This window comes from Ranitomeya imitator, chromosome 1 (genome assembly GCF_032444005.1).
Source record: "Ranitomeya imitator isolate aRanImi1 chromosome 1, aRanImi1.pri, whole genome shotgun sequence".
In the NCBI taxonomy this organism is placed as follows: Eukaryota; Metazoa; Chordata; class Amphibia; order Anura; family Dendrobatidae; genus Ranitomeya; species Ranitomeya imitator.
Genome location: NC_091282.1, coordinates 545,287,726 through 545,304,626, shown reverse-complemented (window position 1 = coordinate 545,304,626; position 16,901 = coordinate 545,287,726). Strand labels below are relative to the sequence as shown.

The 16,901-nt window shown below is 47.7% G+C and overlaps 1 protein-coding gene and 1 long non-coding RNA gene across 3 annotated transcripts in view; one reads left to right on the top strand and one right to left on the bottom strand.

Moving 5' to 3' along the window:
* The window catches only part of HOPX (HOP homeobox), a 52,956-nt gene extending 40,696 nt beyond the window's left edge, over positions 1–12,260 (top strand). For both annotated transcript variants that reach the window (XM_069767678.1, XM_069767677.1), the window contains exon 3: positions 11,981–12,260. In XM_069767678.1, the coding sequence (XP_069623779.1) occupies positions 11,981–12,058 (78 nt within the window). In that variant the 3' untranslated portion in view covers positions 12,059–12,260. The remainder of the gene's footprint in view (positions 1–11,980) is intronic.
* LOC138677805 (uncharacterized) overlaps positions 1–16,901 on the bottom strand; it is a 181,839-nt gene that overhangs the window by 28,260 nt on the left and 136,678 nt on the right. The window lies entirely within an intron of this gene.

Genomic DNA, 16,901 nt, shown 5'->3' with positions numbered 1-16,901 from the left:
GAATGGTCTCAATGAGACACATTTTGTACGTGTTGAGTTCCACGTGGGCAAGGAGAAAAAGTCAGCCACCTTGTACAAATGCAGCAGTACTGCTGTACTAGGTGGCTGTTATACATAGAAACACCTGGGGGGGTGGGGCCAGGTTCCCTTTAATTTCAGTTCCTGTGCCTGCATGGCGTTTGCAGGTCACGTTGCCGGCTACACAGCAGGGGAACAGCTGGCGTTGCTGAACCCCACTAACACATTGGCTGGTGTTTTTCTCTGTGCAGCTAGCACTTCCGGGCAAAAACTAGCGGTGTTTGAGCCCAGGGTCAGCAGGAGGAGGAGAGGAGCAGAGTGTAGGCCGAAGCCTGCACTGGTGGCAGCTTTTGTTCTGTTGTGCCAGCGTGGCTTGTGCTGGACACGTTGCCGACTACACAGCAGGGGAACAGCTGGCGGTGCTGAACCCCACTGACACATCACCTAGTGTTTTTTCTGTGTAGACAACACTTCCAGGTGGCAACTGACAGTGTTGAAACCCAGGGAATCAAAGAGGAGCAGAGTGTAGGCCGAAGCCTGCAGTGGAGCAAGTTGAAAGGGATCCTTTAACCCCCCCCCCCTCCAGGCATTTGTTGCTGAAAGAGCCATCTTGTACAGCAGTAATACTGCACATGGAAAATGGTGGCTCCGAAAATTATGCTCCTTGCAAACGCTGAAGTACACACTCATATAATGTGTCCCCTCACACCGTCAAACCATCCCGGAAGTGGGACTTTCCTTTGTAATGTGACACAGCACAGCCGTCATTCCAACCCCCTTGGTGCCGGGCGCCACCTCCTCAACGTTGTTTGGTTCTGTCACGGAGCCCGCGCTGTAATGTTATCCCTTGGCCATGCACAGTTAGCGGTGCCCGTCTTCTGACATCATGTAGGTGTCAGGCTGGCAGTGCCTGTGCGTCCAAGCTGCCCGAGATCCAACCTTGCAGTGTCATCTAATGTAGTCCCACTGCGGGCCAGGGATCCATGGGCATGCGCAGTGCATATCATCGCCTCTCACTCACCTCCTTCCTGCTTCTTCAGACTGTGCGGCGTCACGGCCGTGGCATGCTATTAGGGATCAGCTGACGCCGCCTAGTCTGAAGAAGCGTGAAGAAGGGGAGTGAGAGGCTAGTATATGCACTGCGCATGGCCATGGATACCAGGCCCACTGTGGGATCACATTAGACGACACTGCGAGGTGTGATTTCGGGCAGCGTGGACGCACAGGCGCAGCCAGGACGACAACAAATGATGTCAGAGGACGGGCAGCGCAAACTGTGCATGGCCAAGGGATAACATAACAGCGCAGGGTCCATGACGGAATCAAACAACGCTAAGGAGGCAGCGCACGGTGCCAAGGGGGTAGCAATGACGGCTGTGCTGCGTCACATTACAAAGGAAAGTCCCACCTCCGGGACGGTTGGACGGTGTGAGGGGACACATTACATGAGTGTGTAGTTCAGCGTTTGCAAGGAGCATAATTTCAAGAGCGACCTTTCCCTTGTGCAGTATTAGTGCTGCACATGGTGGCTCTTTCAGTAACAAACGCCTAGGGGGGGGGGGGGACAGGTCCCCTTACATTTTAGTTGTGCCAGCGTGGCGGTCGCATGACACGTTGCCGGATACACAGCTGGGGATCAGCTGACGTTACTGAACCCCAATAACAGAGGAGCGACTGTTGACTGTGCACACAGCACTTCCAGGCACCAACTGGCGGTGTTAGAGCCCAGGGACAGCAGGAGGAGCAGATTGGAGGTATTGCCGCACACACAGCTGGGGATCAGCTGACGTTACTGAACCCCAATAACAGAGGAGCGACTGTTGACTGTGCACACAGCACTTCCAGGCACCAACTGGCGGTGTTAGAGCCCAGGGACAGCAGGAGGAGCAGATTGGAGGTATTGCTGCACACACAGCTGGGGATCAGCTGACGTTACTGAACCCCAATAACAGAGGAGCGACTGTTGACTGTGCACACAGCACTTCCAGGCACCAACTGGCGGTGTTAGAGCCCAGGGACAGCAGGAGGAGCAGAGGAACAGAGTGTAGGCCGAAGCCTGATTGGAGCAAGTTGAAAGGAAACCTTTAACCCCCCCCCCCAAGACGTTTGTAGCTGAAAGAGCCATGTTGTGCAGCACTAAGGATGCAAAAGGAAAAGGTTGCTCTTTTAATTATGCTCCTTGCAAACACCGAAGTAAACACTAAAAATGTGTCCCTTTATACCGTTAAACCGTTCCGGAGGTGCGAATTTCCTTCGTAATGGGACACAGCACAGCTGTCATTCCTATCCCCTTGATGCCGTGCGCTGCCTCCTCAGCGTTGTTTTAAGCTGTCACGGAGCCTGCGCTGTTCTGTTAGCCCTTGGCCATGCCCAATTAGCGCTGCCTGTCTTCTGACATAATTTGGTGTCAGGCTGTCAGTGCCTGTGCGTCCACGCTGCTCCAGATCCCACCTCGCAGTCTCATCTAACGTAATCCCACTGCGGGCCTTGGAACCATGGGCATGCACAGTGCATAACCTCGACTCTCACTCCCCTCCTTCCCTCTTCTTCAGACTGTGCGGTGTCACGGCCGTGGCATGCTAGGGATCAGCTGACGGCGCACAGTCTAAAGAAGGCGGAGGGAAATGAGCGAGAGCCCGAGGGGAAGATATGCACTGCGCATGCCCATGGATCCCAGGCCCGCAGTGTGACTCAATCAGAAGACACTGCGAGGCGGGATCTCGGGCACCGCGGCCGCACAGGCGCAGCCAGCCTGACACCAAATTATGTCAGAAGACAGGCAGCGCAAATAGGGCATGCCCAAGGGATAACAGAACAGCGCAGGCTCCGTGACAGCTTAAAACAACGCTGAGGAGGCAGCGCATGGCACCAAGGGGGTAGGAATGACGGCTGTGCTGCGTCACATTACGAAGGAAAGTCCCAGCTCCGGGACGGTATAACGGTATCAGTGAACACATTTTATAAGTGTTAAGTTCTGCGTGTGCAAAGAGCTAAAAAAAAAGAGCTACCTTTTCCTTGTGCAGCATTACTGCTGCACAAGATGGCTCTTTCAGTAACAAACGACGGGGGGGGGGTGACAGGTTCCCTTACATTTAGGTTGTTGTGCCAGCGTGGCGGTCGCAGGACACATTGCCGGCTACACAGCTGGGGATCAGCTGACGTTACTGAAACCCAATAACACTGGGTCGTATGTTTTTACTGTGCAGCCTGCACTTCTGAGCCGCAACTGGCGGTGTTGGAGCCCAGGAATAGCAGTTCAGGTGGTAGAAAGATGAACACAGCAGGAGACCTGGATGACACCCAATTACTTAATCAGGCAGAGGAGTGGCAAATTCCTGCGAGATCCAGGCCTGGTTCATTTTCAGGAAAGTAAGCCGGTCAACGTTATCGGAGGATAGTCGCATGCGACGGTCTGTTAGTACACCACCTGCGGCACTAAAGACACGTTCCGATAAGACACTAGCCGCAGGGCAAGCCAGCACCTCCAATGCATACTGGCTTAGCTCTGGCCATGTATCCAGCTTAGAGACCCAAAACTTGAATGGGGAAGAGCCGTCTGGGAGTACAGTAAGAGGGCAAGCCATGTAGTCTGTCACCATCTGACGGAACCGTTGCCTGATGCTGACTGGAGCCGCCGGTGATGGTGTAGACATTTGGGGCGGGCACACAAAAGTGTGCCAGAGTTGTGCCATACTGGGCTTGCCTTGGGCAGAGGCACTGCTTCTGCTCCCTCTTTGGGCAGAGCCTCCCCCACTGCCTCGACGCACTGAGCTGCTTTGTAAAGCACTAGCAGCACTCCTCTCAGTTGGACAGGAGAAGATGATGGAATTCACCAGTGTGTCGTGGTACTCCCGCAATTTACGCTCCCGGGTCAACGCAGGGATGAGGTTTTGGACGTTGTCCCGGTAGCGAGGATCGAGGAGGGTGAACACCCAATAATCAGGCATGTTGAGAATGTGGTCGATGCGGCGGTCGTTTCTCAGGCACTGCAGCATGAAATCCACCATGTGCTGCAGAGTGCCAACTGGCCCAAAAACGCTGTCCCCTGCTTGAGACATGATCTCTGCCCGCTCGTCATCACCCCACCCTCGCTGTACACACTGACCACTGGACAATTGTGTCGCTCCCTCCTCTGGACGGAGCTCTTCCTCCTCCATTGACTCCTCCTCATCCTCCTCACAAATTGGCCCCTGCGTACCCCTTTGTGAGGAACCACGTGGCGCTGACTCTCCAGAAGCTGATGGAAAAGGTGACTCCTCATCCTCCACCTCTTCCACCACATCATCCCTTAACCCTTGCAAAGTTTGCTGAAGCAGGCAGATAAGGGGGACAGTCATGCTGACTAGTGCATCATCTGCACTTGCCATCCGCGTGGAATAATCAAAAGGACGCAAAACCTGGCAGACGTCCTTCATAGTGGCCCACTCTGTGGTTGTGAAGTCTGATTGGCGCTGACTGCGACTTCTTTGCGCCTGATGCAGCTGGTACTCCATAACTGCTTGCTGCTGCTCACACAACCGCTCCAACATATGTAACGTGGAATTCCACCGGGTAGGTAGGTCACATATGATGCGGTGTTCCGGAAGGCGGAATCGGCGCTGCAGAGCAGCAATGCGGGATCTGGCCAAGCTGGAACGCCGCAAGTGAGCACACTCTAGGCGGACCTTGTGCAGCAGGGCATCAAGATCCGGATAGTCCCTCAGAAAACTCTGCACAACCAAATTGAGCACATGTGCCAGACATGGGATGTGAGTGAGGTTGCCAAGGGCCAAAGCTGCCACCAGATTTCGGCCATTGTCACACACTACCATGCCTGGCTGGAGATTCGCTGGCAGTAACCACACATCGCTCTCCTGCTTTATGGCATTCCAGAGCTCCTGCGCTGTGTGGCTTCGATGCCCCAATGAAACTAGTTTCAAGACGGCCTGCTGACGTTTGGCCACGGCTGTGCTCATGTCGGTCATAGGTAAACGTTCACGGGTCCATGTGGGGGTGGACTGTGACGGATCCTGCAGAGAGGAATCAGAGGAACTGGTGTAAGAGGAGGAGTCGATGCGTACAGACTGGATTCCTGCAATCCTTGGAGTGGGCAGGACACGTCCTGCGCCACTCGCACGATCTGTACCTGGCTCAACAACATTAACCCAATGGGCAGTGAGGGAAACATATCGCCCCTGTCCATGCTGACTGGTCCACGCATCGGTGGTGAGGTGGACCTTGCTACTGACGGCGTTCAGTAGCGCATGTTTTATGTTTGCCTCAACATGCCTGTGCAGGGCAGGGACAGCCTGCCTGCTGAAGTAAAAGCGGCTGGGCACCTTGTACTGTGGGACTGCCAATGCCATCAAGTCACGGAAGCTGTCAGTCTCCACCAGCCTGAACGAGAGCATTTCCAGGGACAACAGTTTGGCAATGCCTGCATTCAGAGCCTGTGCTCGGGGGTGGTTGGCCGAGAATGCCCGCCTTTTCTCCCATGCCTGTACTACCGATGGCTGTAGAGTAGACTGGGAGTGTGAGGATGACTGGGAAGGTGGTGCTGTGGGTGGAATTACACAAGGTCTCTGGGAGGAAGCCAAACCAGCTGTGCGTGAGCTGGAGGAAGAGGCAACACGAGCTGAAGAGGTGGTAGCTGCCGCTGTTGGTTGGCCTACATCTTCAGTGTGTTTCTGTAACTCCACCGCGTGCCTGGTCCGCACATGTTTCCACATATTTGTGGTATTGAGGTTGCTGACATTTTTCCCTCTTTTTACTTTATGATGACACAGCTTGCATTTGACAAAACAAATGTCATCTGCAACTGTGTCAAAAAAGGACCAGGCACTGCAAGTCTTGGGAGCGCCCTTTTTGGCTTTGGAAAGAGACAGGCTCCTAACGGGTGCCAAAGTGGAGGCTACAGGCTCCGCAGTCTTCCCCCTCCCTCTCCCTCTTTGGCCCGTAAGAGGAAGCTCTTCCTCTGAGCTGCTCCCACCACCTTCCTGTTCCTCACGCCACGATGGGTCAAGGACCTCATCATCTCCACTACCCTCTGCCACCAACTGCTCCTCCTGGGTAGTCTCAGCAGCACAGTACGCACGAGAAAGCGGCACCTGAGTTTCATCATCAGATGCGTACTGCGCTGTGGTCACCGGAGGCACTGGCCCACCTGCCTCTTCAGAGTCAGAGAGAAAAAGGTGTTGGGCATCACTGCACACTGCCTCTTCTTCCATTTCTCCAATGCTGCTTGGCTGGCCCCCTGTTTCCAAGCCAAGAGATTCAGAGAACAGAAGTAGAGACGGCTCCTGTCCTGGGCTCTCTGACTGCCTGGCCAATTTGGCAGGTGGTGAAGAGACAGATGGCTGCTCTCCAGTGCTCTGTGCCTGAGAGGATGTGGCACTAACTGAAGTCGATGTCGAGGCGTTAGCTGCCATCCACCCGACAACGGCTTCAATTTGGTCTTCACGCAGCAGCGGTGCACGGCGCTCTCCGACAAAGCTGCGCATGAAGGACTGTTCCCTGCTGAAACTGAGTGACGACGAGTCACCGGCGCCCGCAGCAGGCACAGAATCACCGCGTCCTCTCCCTGCTCCTCTCCCTGCTCCGCGCCCACGCCCACGTGCCTTACTCCCTGCCCTCTTCATCTTGGTTGACAGATAAAGATAAGCAGAAAAGTACTAAGGCCTTAGTGTGCTTATTCCTGTAATGCTCCTCCTAACAGGTGTAAGAAACACTAATGTTGTAAATTGTGGACTAAACTTTATTATTTTTCAAATGTGGCCTACACAAGTGTTAAGTTGTGTTTGGTGAACTTAACCTTTTTTTTGGTGCAGATCGGGCTACAGAGCTAGTTTAAATCACACGGAGACCGTGCAGACAGCCGTAAACAGCGCTGCAAGGCCAAAAAACCCTCCTCTAGGTTATCCTATATAGTGTTTTTCCACTATTTAGCTGGATACAAGTGGAAAGACACTAATAGGAATTTTTTTTTTTCAAATTTTAAACTGGCTGCACTATTTGAAAAAAAGGAAATTGTTTTTCAAGGTATGAGGCAGTAACGCACCCTGAGCTGAATCCAACCGGCTATGGCTGCACACAGACTACAGGGCGAGCTGCGCTCACACAGAGACCGTGCAGACAGCCGTAAACGGCGCTGCAAGGCCCCAAAAAAACCCTCTAGGTTATCCTATGTAGTGTTTTTCCACAATTGAGCTGGAGACTGGTGGAAAGACACTAATAGGAATTTTTTTTTTTTCAAATTTTAAACAGGCTGCACTATTTCAAAAAAAGGAAAATTTTTCTCAAGGTATGAGCCAGTAACGAACCCTGAGCTGAATCCAACCGGCTATGGCTGCACACAGACTACAGGGCGAGCTGGGCTCACACGGAGACCGTGCAGACAGCCGTAAACGGCGCTGCAAGGCCAAAAAACCCTCCTCTAGGTTATCCTATATAGTGTTTTTCCACTATTTAGCTGGATACAAGTGGAAAGACACTAGTAGGAATTTTTTTTTTCAAATTTTAAACTGGCTGCACTATTTGAAAAAAAGGAAATTGTTTTTCAAGGTATGAGGCAGTAACGCACCCTGAGCTGAATCCAAGCGGCTATGGCTGCACACAGACTACAGGGCGAGCTGCGCTCACACAGAGACCGTGCAGACAGCCGTAAACGGCGCTGCAAGGCCCCAAAAAAACCCTCTAGGTTATCCTATGTAGTGTTTTTCCACAATTGAGCTGGAGACTGGTGGAAAGACACTAATAGGAATTTTTTTTTTTTCAAATTTTAAACAGGCTGCACTATTTCAAAAAAAGGAAAATTTTTCTCAAGGTAGGAGCCAGTAACGAACCCTGAGCTGAATCCAACCGGCTATGGCTGCACACAGACTACAGGGCGAGCTGGGCTCACACGGAGACCGTGCAGACAGCCGTAAACGGCGCTGCAAGGCCAAAAAACCCTCCTCTAGGTTATCCTATATAGTGTTTTTCCACTATTTAGCTGGATACGAGTGGAAAGACACTTATAGGATTTTTTTTTTTCAAATTTTAAACAGGCTGCACTATTTGAAAAAAAAGGAAAATTTTTCGCAAGGTATGAGCCAGTAACGAACCCTGAGCTGAATCCAACCGGCTATGGCTGCACACAGACTACAGGGCGAGCTGGGCTCACACGGAGACCATGCAGACAGCCGTAAACGGCGCTGCAAGGCCCAAAAACCCCCCTCTAGGTTATCCTATGTAGTGTTTTTCCACAATACAGCTGGAGACTGGTGGAAAAACACTAATAGGAAATTTGAGAAAAAATGTGCAGCAGGCTGCACTAAGAGCAAAAAAGAACAACTGTGTGAGGCAGTGTGAACCCCCCCTGAGCTGAATACAACCGGGTATATGGCTGCACACAGACTACAGAGTGAGCTGCACACACACACACACACAGAGACCTTGCAGAACGCTGTTAAAACAGCGCTGCAAGGCAAGAGCAAGGTGAACAGTGAAGAACACACAGCGTTTTGCTAAATTAGCCTTTGGAAAGGAAAATAAAGCAATTAGCAAGCTCAACTGGCCCTCAGTTAGAACACAGCGTCCTGTCCCTAACTGAAATCACAGCAGAGTGAGCGCAAAATGGCGGCAGCGCTTTTTTATAGTGCAGAGTGACATCATTTCAGCAGCCAATCCAAGCCTTGCCAGTACTTACATGCCCACCATGCTAAACAGGATGTGCCCACACTTTCATTCATTCCTCATTGGCTGCTGCGTTCAATTTGAATTCTGGGAACTTCCGATTCCGGTATCCGATACGCGGGAAGTATCGGAATTCAGTATCGGAATTCCGATACCGCAAATATCGGCCGATACCCGATACTTGCGGTATCGGAATGCTCAACACTAGTCACACAGCCTGTAGTATATCTCTCATTATATCAATGGCCAGAATTTACTGTGTGATCTTCAATATGGTCCAAATTACATACTGTCTTCGCACCTGGAAGCCAAATGTCTTTGAAGGCAATTCTGCATTGTGCAGTTTAGATTTTACCTGACTCTCAATTGAATGTGGAGTGCGCTTCACACAACCCCAATCTAATAGATGTTTGTAGGGTGTAAAAATCATGTGTCTAGAGGCACATGAGAAAGGAAGGGGAAGAGGAAAGGTGTCCCTCAGCTCAAGGCGTAGACTGCTGTGCATGTCACTGTAAGTTGGCGTGGGAAGGTATCCGTTGCGCCATGAAACTGGGGGTCCTGGCTGGATGTGTGGACTTCTGCTATGCAGGGCACATGTAACTGATGTTGTTGTTTTGCCAGTTGCACCGTTCAATGAGGGAGACCACAAATCAAAAATAAACTTTTTACTGAATGGGAATTCGAAAAACAGAGAAAACCACCGAATGCAGGAGTCCAAATAATGGTGTGAAAGAAATTTCTTTTATTGTGTTGTATACTGTACATAAACAAGTGAGGTAGGGGTGGGTGGAACCAGGAAGAAAACAAACACATCACAAGGGACAATACATTTTACAACATATAGTTAGCAGCAACAATATATAATATATTAAATGGATAGTAAAGTGCCTATGTGCAAAGGTGCAGTCATGCGGCCTGATAGTATCAGTTTATATGTATAATTAATGTCTTGATGCTGTGTAGGTAAAACAATAAGAGGTGGTAAATATGTGCAGGTATATGTGAAAGGACAAGGGTAGAGAGATAAAGTGCCAATGCAGAAAGTAGTTGAAAGTGTTTTGGCTGAAGATACTTAAAGCACCCATAGAAAAGACATGATTACGAAAATAGTGCAATATGCAAATAGTACAAAAGTGGTACATGAATCCTCTCATAGGTACCTGATGCACATGCAGACAGTCCCTTGGATGCGCCCTTTCCGACGCGCGTTTCGATGTCTGCCTTCATCAGGGAGCCATTTATTTCATGTGTACTTTGCCCTTGAGGCCTCTCTTTAACCTGAATGGGAACTTGGTAGGTAATATATACAAGATATAGTGGGTACACAGTCTTATGAACATTTCCTTAAGAACTGAAAACATTTTTCACAACTCCCTTCCTTCTTTTCTCTTTTGTATCTTCAGCTTTCTTCTTTTCTCTCTATTGGTCCTCTTTTTCCATTGTATATCACTAATTCACCACAACCCAGATCAACACTACAGTCCTGGTTAGGAAGAATCATGTACTCGTCCCTCCGTTCCGTATCTTCTTTCCCCTAAGCGTGCCAGTATGGCCGGTACTTATCTTCTCTATTACTGACGTTCTGAATCTATCGCCTGGGGCACTTTACTCAAGTACTCAGTCCTGTTTAGGCCCATTAACTTTACAAATTATAAACTCTGCCTTGTAGCTAGGCATCCTCTCCCAGGACCTATCTCCAATAGATCACTCGGTCTCTTAGTCACTTCTGCTCTGGATCTCGCTATCTCTTTTGACTTTCCTTTCGGTCTCCTCTCGCTTAGGGACACTCAAAATAGGCACTTCTCACATGGGACCTTATGTCCTCTTACTATACACTGCAGGCCCTACCTGCCTTACCAGCAAGAAATTGTCATTTTCCCATTTACTGAGACCCTCGCAGTCTGGGTTAGTTACAAACATTAATTCTCATTAATCCTTCTGTCAAACTACACACGCTATCAACATTACTAATACCTTTTAAAGAACATTACCATTCACATTATGCATCACAGTTCAAATTACACCACACAATATATCAGAGCAATAATTTTTTTTCTTCAAGGGTGCAACATGTCCACCTCCTTACATCACCATAGGATGTCTTAGTGGCTATTAAAGAGTGAGGAGAAATTTGACATGTACAGGCAGAGGACTAACGCTAAGTTCTTGCACCCTAATAGAAGCTTTCTAACAGGTCTCCCTCTTCCATGTGTCATTTATGTGGCAGAGGGGCCTCATACCTCCTGAGGCACCAGTGCTGGATGTAACTACCCCTGCAAACCCTATAGCAAAGATCCCTAAGCTTTTGATACCCCTTGAGTTACAATGAGTGATGTCAGGAGCCAAATTGAAGTAAAAAATGTGAACATATTAAACTTTTAGAAATAAAATACGATAATTTATATTTTGAAATTTGATGCACTTTCTAATATACAGTATTAACAAACTGATTATTCTCTGGGTATAAAATGTAGCTATAATACTGTTAGGTTATGTTGACACGCTACATTTTTGTCACATGTTTTTCTGCAGCCAAAACCTGCTCTCTTGCCAGTAAAAATGCTGAGTTCAAAATGTCCATTTTTCAACACTTTCACAGCATTTTCGACGCTCCTTTTTGTATTTTTTTGGGTGCAGATTTCATCTGTGCTTTGTCTGAAGCACATGTTTAATAAAATTACTATTATTATTCACCAAAAAACACTTAAAAATACACCAAAACACTGTGAAAAACACTGTTGCGCTTTTTTGCAGCGTTTTTTTCACTTTCTCATTACTTTCTATGGGTTAAAAATACTGCAGACATAAAAAATTCTGCAATTCTCAAATTCAATAATAATAATTAAAAAAAAAACAAGTGTGTGCATGAGATTTCTGAAACCTCACAGCTTTTGCTGGCACTGGAAAAAGCAGTTTTTAATTTGCAGAAAAAGAACAGCAAAAAATGTTGCATGTGAATATAGTCCTAATGTTATTGTCAGTGCATATGGCCATAATTCAAGGCTACTGTGGAGAGCCACACAGCGGAGTTCCCAAATCAAGCTTCCGTCACAGTGTACAGCTGCCTAATATTAGACTATTTCTTATTGTGCAATGATAGGTGAACATTTGCTTAATAGAACAGTATGAACTGATATGCAACCTCATTTGACCATAAATTCAAATATTAACCTATTAGTAAGTTATTCTTACTACCATAGTGTAGATAATTTGAGAAGTGACATACTGTATAAAAGAATTATTTAACCACTCAAAAATTAGTTATACAAGGAAATTAATATTATTTTCTTCTTTTCCCTTGATGTTCTAGAAATGGTTCAAAGTCCGGTTATCTAAATGGAGAAGATCGGAGGGCTTACCTTCAGAGCTTGGCTCAGTCATGGACTAGAGGAGATTTTTTATCACACATTATATTTTTTTTTCTAACCCATTATATAATTATAAAATAAAGGCACTTATTGAAAGCAGATGTAATAAATATTACTTATCTAAATATTGTGTATATATATATACTAGTGTAATATATTTTAAATGTATACTCTAAAATATTGCTTGGTTTATGATGAATAAATAAACTTCTATCTAACATATATGGCAATCATACTTATTTTGTACTACATACAGAGGGCCACCTGCATATTCCACCAGGAGCTTTTACGACAGCACGTTGTAAATGTCTAGGCATTAATATGGATTTGGTCCCCTCTTCTCATGCCAATTAGCTCCCAGCGCACAGTTTTTCTTCAGAGGTTAATACCAGCCATTTGGAGCTCCGTAGTAATTGAGTCAGAGTGTTGGCTAATTTCAAGCACTAGGAACCTCAACATCTCAATTTCTGGCTAAGTTCCTGTGGCTTCTTCCACTTTTTAATGAAATGACTTGCAATTGATTGCAGCAACAGCATGTATTTCTGTGCAGCTGTCACTCTCAGGTCAGGAGAGCCGTTGGCCAATCCAAGGATGGCGATAAGATCCTCACGCAAGTAATAAGGCAGTCTGACTGCACAGTATAACTGAAGTTGGCGCAGAGGGATGGGCGGCATTCAGGGACAGTTTTAGATAAAGTGGGGCCCTGGGCAAAACTGGAGTCTCAAATGCTAACATATTGCACCATCACGTAGAAACACTTCAGTTCTATTTATATGCACTGAGTTGAGAAAGTTAAACAAGCGTGATCGACAATATTGAAGCCGTTCGATGCTTGTTTCACAATCTCTTTACACCGGCTGAGGAGAAATGATGGCCACAGAATAATCACTAATAGACCAATTTGTCCCTATACAGTATCAGCAGCATATGTGCAGTTTTCACTGGGCGATGTGCTGCTGAGAGCAATGAATAGGCAGCATTTTGCTCATTTAGTATAATGTGACCCGTAGTCCTCCATATAGTATAATACACTCACCATAGTCCTCTGTATAGTATAATACACTCCCCATAGTCCTCCATATAGTATAATGCACTTCCTATAGTCCTCCATATAGCGTAATGCACCCCCATAGTTCTCTATATAGTATAATACACTGCCGAAAGTCCTCAATAGAGTATAATGCATCCCATAATCATATTGTATAATGTACCCCCCATAGTCCTCCATATAGTATAATGTACACCTCATAGTCCTCCATACAGTATAATGCACCCCCATAGTCCTCGATACAGAATAATGCAGCATCACATATAGTACATACAGTATAATACACAGCCTATAGCCCTTAATTCAACATAACGCAGCCTCCATATAGTATAATGCAGCCGCCATATAGTACATACAGTATAATACACACAGCCTATAGTCCTTCAAGAAGGTGATACTGGGGGCCACCATTCAGTGCTTGTGTGTAAGGAAATACTGGGTGGCACCATACAATGTGGGTATGGAGAAATACTGGTGGAGACCATACAATGTGGGGAGAAATACTGGGAGCTACCTCACAGTGTGTGTGTCTGAGGAAATACTGGGGGCCACTATAAAGTGTGTGTGGGGGGATACTGGGGGGCACCATACAGTGTATGGGGAGACAATACTGGGGCCAGTATACAGTGTATGGGGGATACTGAGGGCCACCATACAGTATGGAGGAGTGAAATACTGGGGGGCTGCATACAGTGTGTGGAGGGGGGATACTGGGGGCCACCATACAATGTGTGTGGGGGAAATACTGGTGGCCACCATACAGTGTTAGGTGAGAAATACTGTGAGCCACCATACAGTGTGAGGATGAGGAAATACTGGTGGCCACCATACAATGTGTATGTGTGTGGGAGAAATACTGGGGGCCACTATACAGTGGGTGGGGGAGAGGAAATGCTGAGGGCCACCAGTATGTCTGGGGGGATACTGGGAGGCTACCATATAGTGTGTGTGTGGGGGGGAAGAATACTTAGGGGCACCATACAGAGTGTCTGGGGGGTAATACTGGGGACCACCTTACAATATGTCAGGGGGAAATACTGGGGGTGACTATATAGCATGTGGGGCTGGGGAATATTGGAGACCACCATAGCGTTTGTTCGGGGAGAATACTAGCGGCTACCATCAAGTGTGTGGGAGAAATACTGGGGGGCCACATACAGTGAGGTGGAGGGGAGAATTCTTGGGGCCCCCATACAGTGATGTGCAGAGGAATACTGGGGACCCTCATACACTGTGTGGAGGGGGAAATATTGGGGGCCATCACAAAGTGTGGGTAAGACTACTGGGGGCCATTATACAGTGTCAGGGGAATACTGAGGGCCTTCATACAGTGACCAAAAGGCTACTGCGTGACATCTTACAGTGTGGGGGAGACGACTGGGGGCCATTTTACAGTGTGGGTGAGACTACTGGGGGCACTATACATTGTAGGGGAGACAATGGGAAGAATACTGTTGTCCATTATATAGCATGAGGGAGGCCACTGGGGCCCATTGTACAATGTTGGGGAGGATACTGTGGGTCATCATACAGTGTGAGGAAAGCTACTGGGGGCTATCGTACTATGTGTGGGTATGGGGGCTACAGGGGGCGATTACACATTGTGGGGGTCTACTGAGGGCCATAATTTAGTATGTAGGGGCTATTGAGTGCCATCATACAGTATGGGTGAGGCTACCGAGGGCCATCATACAATGTGGGACAGGCTATTGACGGCCAACATACAGTGCAGAGGATGTTACTGAAGGTCATACTAATATTTTCCAGGACTCAATTTTACCATCTAAAGCAGGGGTGGGGAAATTAAGGCCTGCGGGTGATGACCTTTTCTCTGGCCCCCAGGCAGGTTCCCAGCAGATTTCTGCTCTGACTGGCAGCTGTATTTGGACGGCTTCCGGCCCTTTAGTCTCTAATTACTTTGCGAGAACAAATGTCTAGTTACTCTGCGAGAACATGGACGCTGCATTCACTACAGGATACTGTGATGCTTATAATGGAAGATTAAGTCATTCAGGACGTACGCTGTGGGCGGATTAAGGGCACAATGGGCTCCCGCCCCACACATGAAGACAGCAGCAGCGTCTCCTTTGATGTGTACGCCCCAGTCCAGTGTCTCCAGTTATGTATATGCCCAGCCCAGTGTCTCCAGTGATGTATATTGCCAGCCTAGTGTCTCCAGTGATGTATATTCCCCAGCCCAATGCATCCCATGAAATATATGCCCGGCACAGTGTTTCCAGTAATGTATATGCCCCAGACCAGTGTCTCTAATGTATATGTCCAGCGCTCCCCTTCCCCCCCGAAGGAAAAAAAAAACTTGGTTTAACCCCTTTCTGACATCGGACGTACTATCCCGTCGAGGTGGGGTGGGCCCCTATGACCACGGACGGGATAGTACGTCCAGCGCGATCATCGGCGCTCACGGGGGGAGCGCGGCCGATCGCGGCCGGGTGTCAGCTGTCTATCGCAACTGACATCCGGCACTATGTGCCAGAAGCGGTCACGGACCGCTCCCAGCACATTAACCCCCGGCACACCGCGATCAAACATGATCGTGATGTGCCGGCGGTGCAGGGAAGCATCGCGCAGGGAAGGGGCTCCCTGCGGGCTTCCCTGAGCCCCCCGCAGCAACGCGATGTGATTGCGTTGCTGCGAGGGTCTTACCTCCCTCCCTGCCTGCTCCAGACCCGGATCCAAGATGGCCGCGGATCCGGGTCCTGCAGGGAGGGAGGTGGCTTCACAGAGCCTGCTCAGAGCAGGCACTGTGAAGCAGCCGGCACTGCTCTCGGATCGGTGATGTCCCCCCCCGGGACAATGTAAAAAAGTTAAAAAAAAAATTTCAAAATGTGTAAAAAAAAAAAAAATATTCCAAAATAATGGAAAAAAAAAATTTATATTATTCCCATAAATACATTTCTTTATCTAAAAAAACAAACAATAAAAGTACACATATTTAGCATCACCGCGTACGTAACGGCCCGACCTATAAAACTGGCCCACTAGTTAACCCCTTCAGTAAACACCGTAAGAAAAAAAAAAAAAACCAGGCAAAAAACAACGCTTTATTATCATACCGCTGAACAAAAAGTGGAATAACACGCAATCAAAAAGACAGATATAAATAACCATGGTACCGCTGAAAGCGTCATCTTGTCCCGCAAAAAACGAGCCACCATACAGCATCATCAGCAAAAAAATAAAAAAGTTATAGTCCTGAGAATAAAGCGATGCAAAAATAATTATTTTTTCTATAAAATAGTTTTTATCGTATAAAAGCGCCAAAACATAAAAAAATAATATAAATGAGGTATCGCTGTAATCGTACTGACCCGAAGAATAAAACTGATTTATCAATTTTACCAAACGCGGAACGGTATAAACGCCTCCCCCAAAAGAAATTCATGAATAGCTGGTTTTTGGTCATTCTGCCTCACAAAAATCAGAATAAAAAGCGATCAAAAAATGTAACGTGCCAGAAAATGTTACCAATAAAAACGTCAACTCGTCCCACAAAAAAACAAGACCTCACATGACTCTGTGAACCAAAATATGGAAAAATTATAGCTCTCAAAATGTGGTAATGCAAAAAATATTTTTTGCAATAAAAAGCGTCTTTCAGTGTGTGACGGCTGCCAATCATAAAAATCCGCTAAATAACCCGCTATAAAAGTAAATCAAACCCCCCTTCATCACCCCCTTAGTTAGGGAAAAATTAAAAAAACGTATTTATTTCCATTTTTCCATTAGGGCTAGGGTTAGGGCTAGGGTTAGGGCTAGGGTTAGGGCTAGGGTTAGGGTTAGGGCTAGGGTTAGGG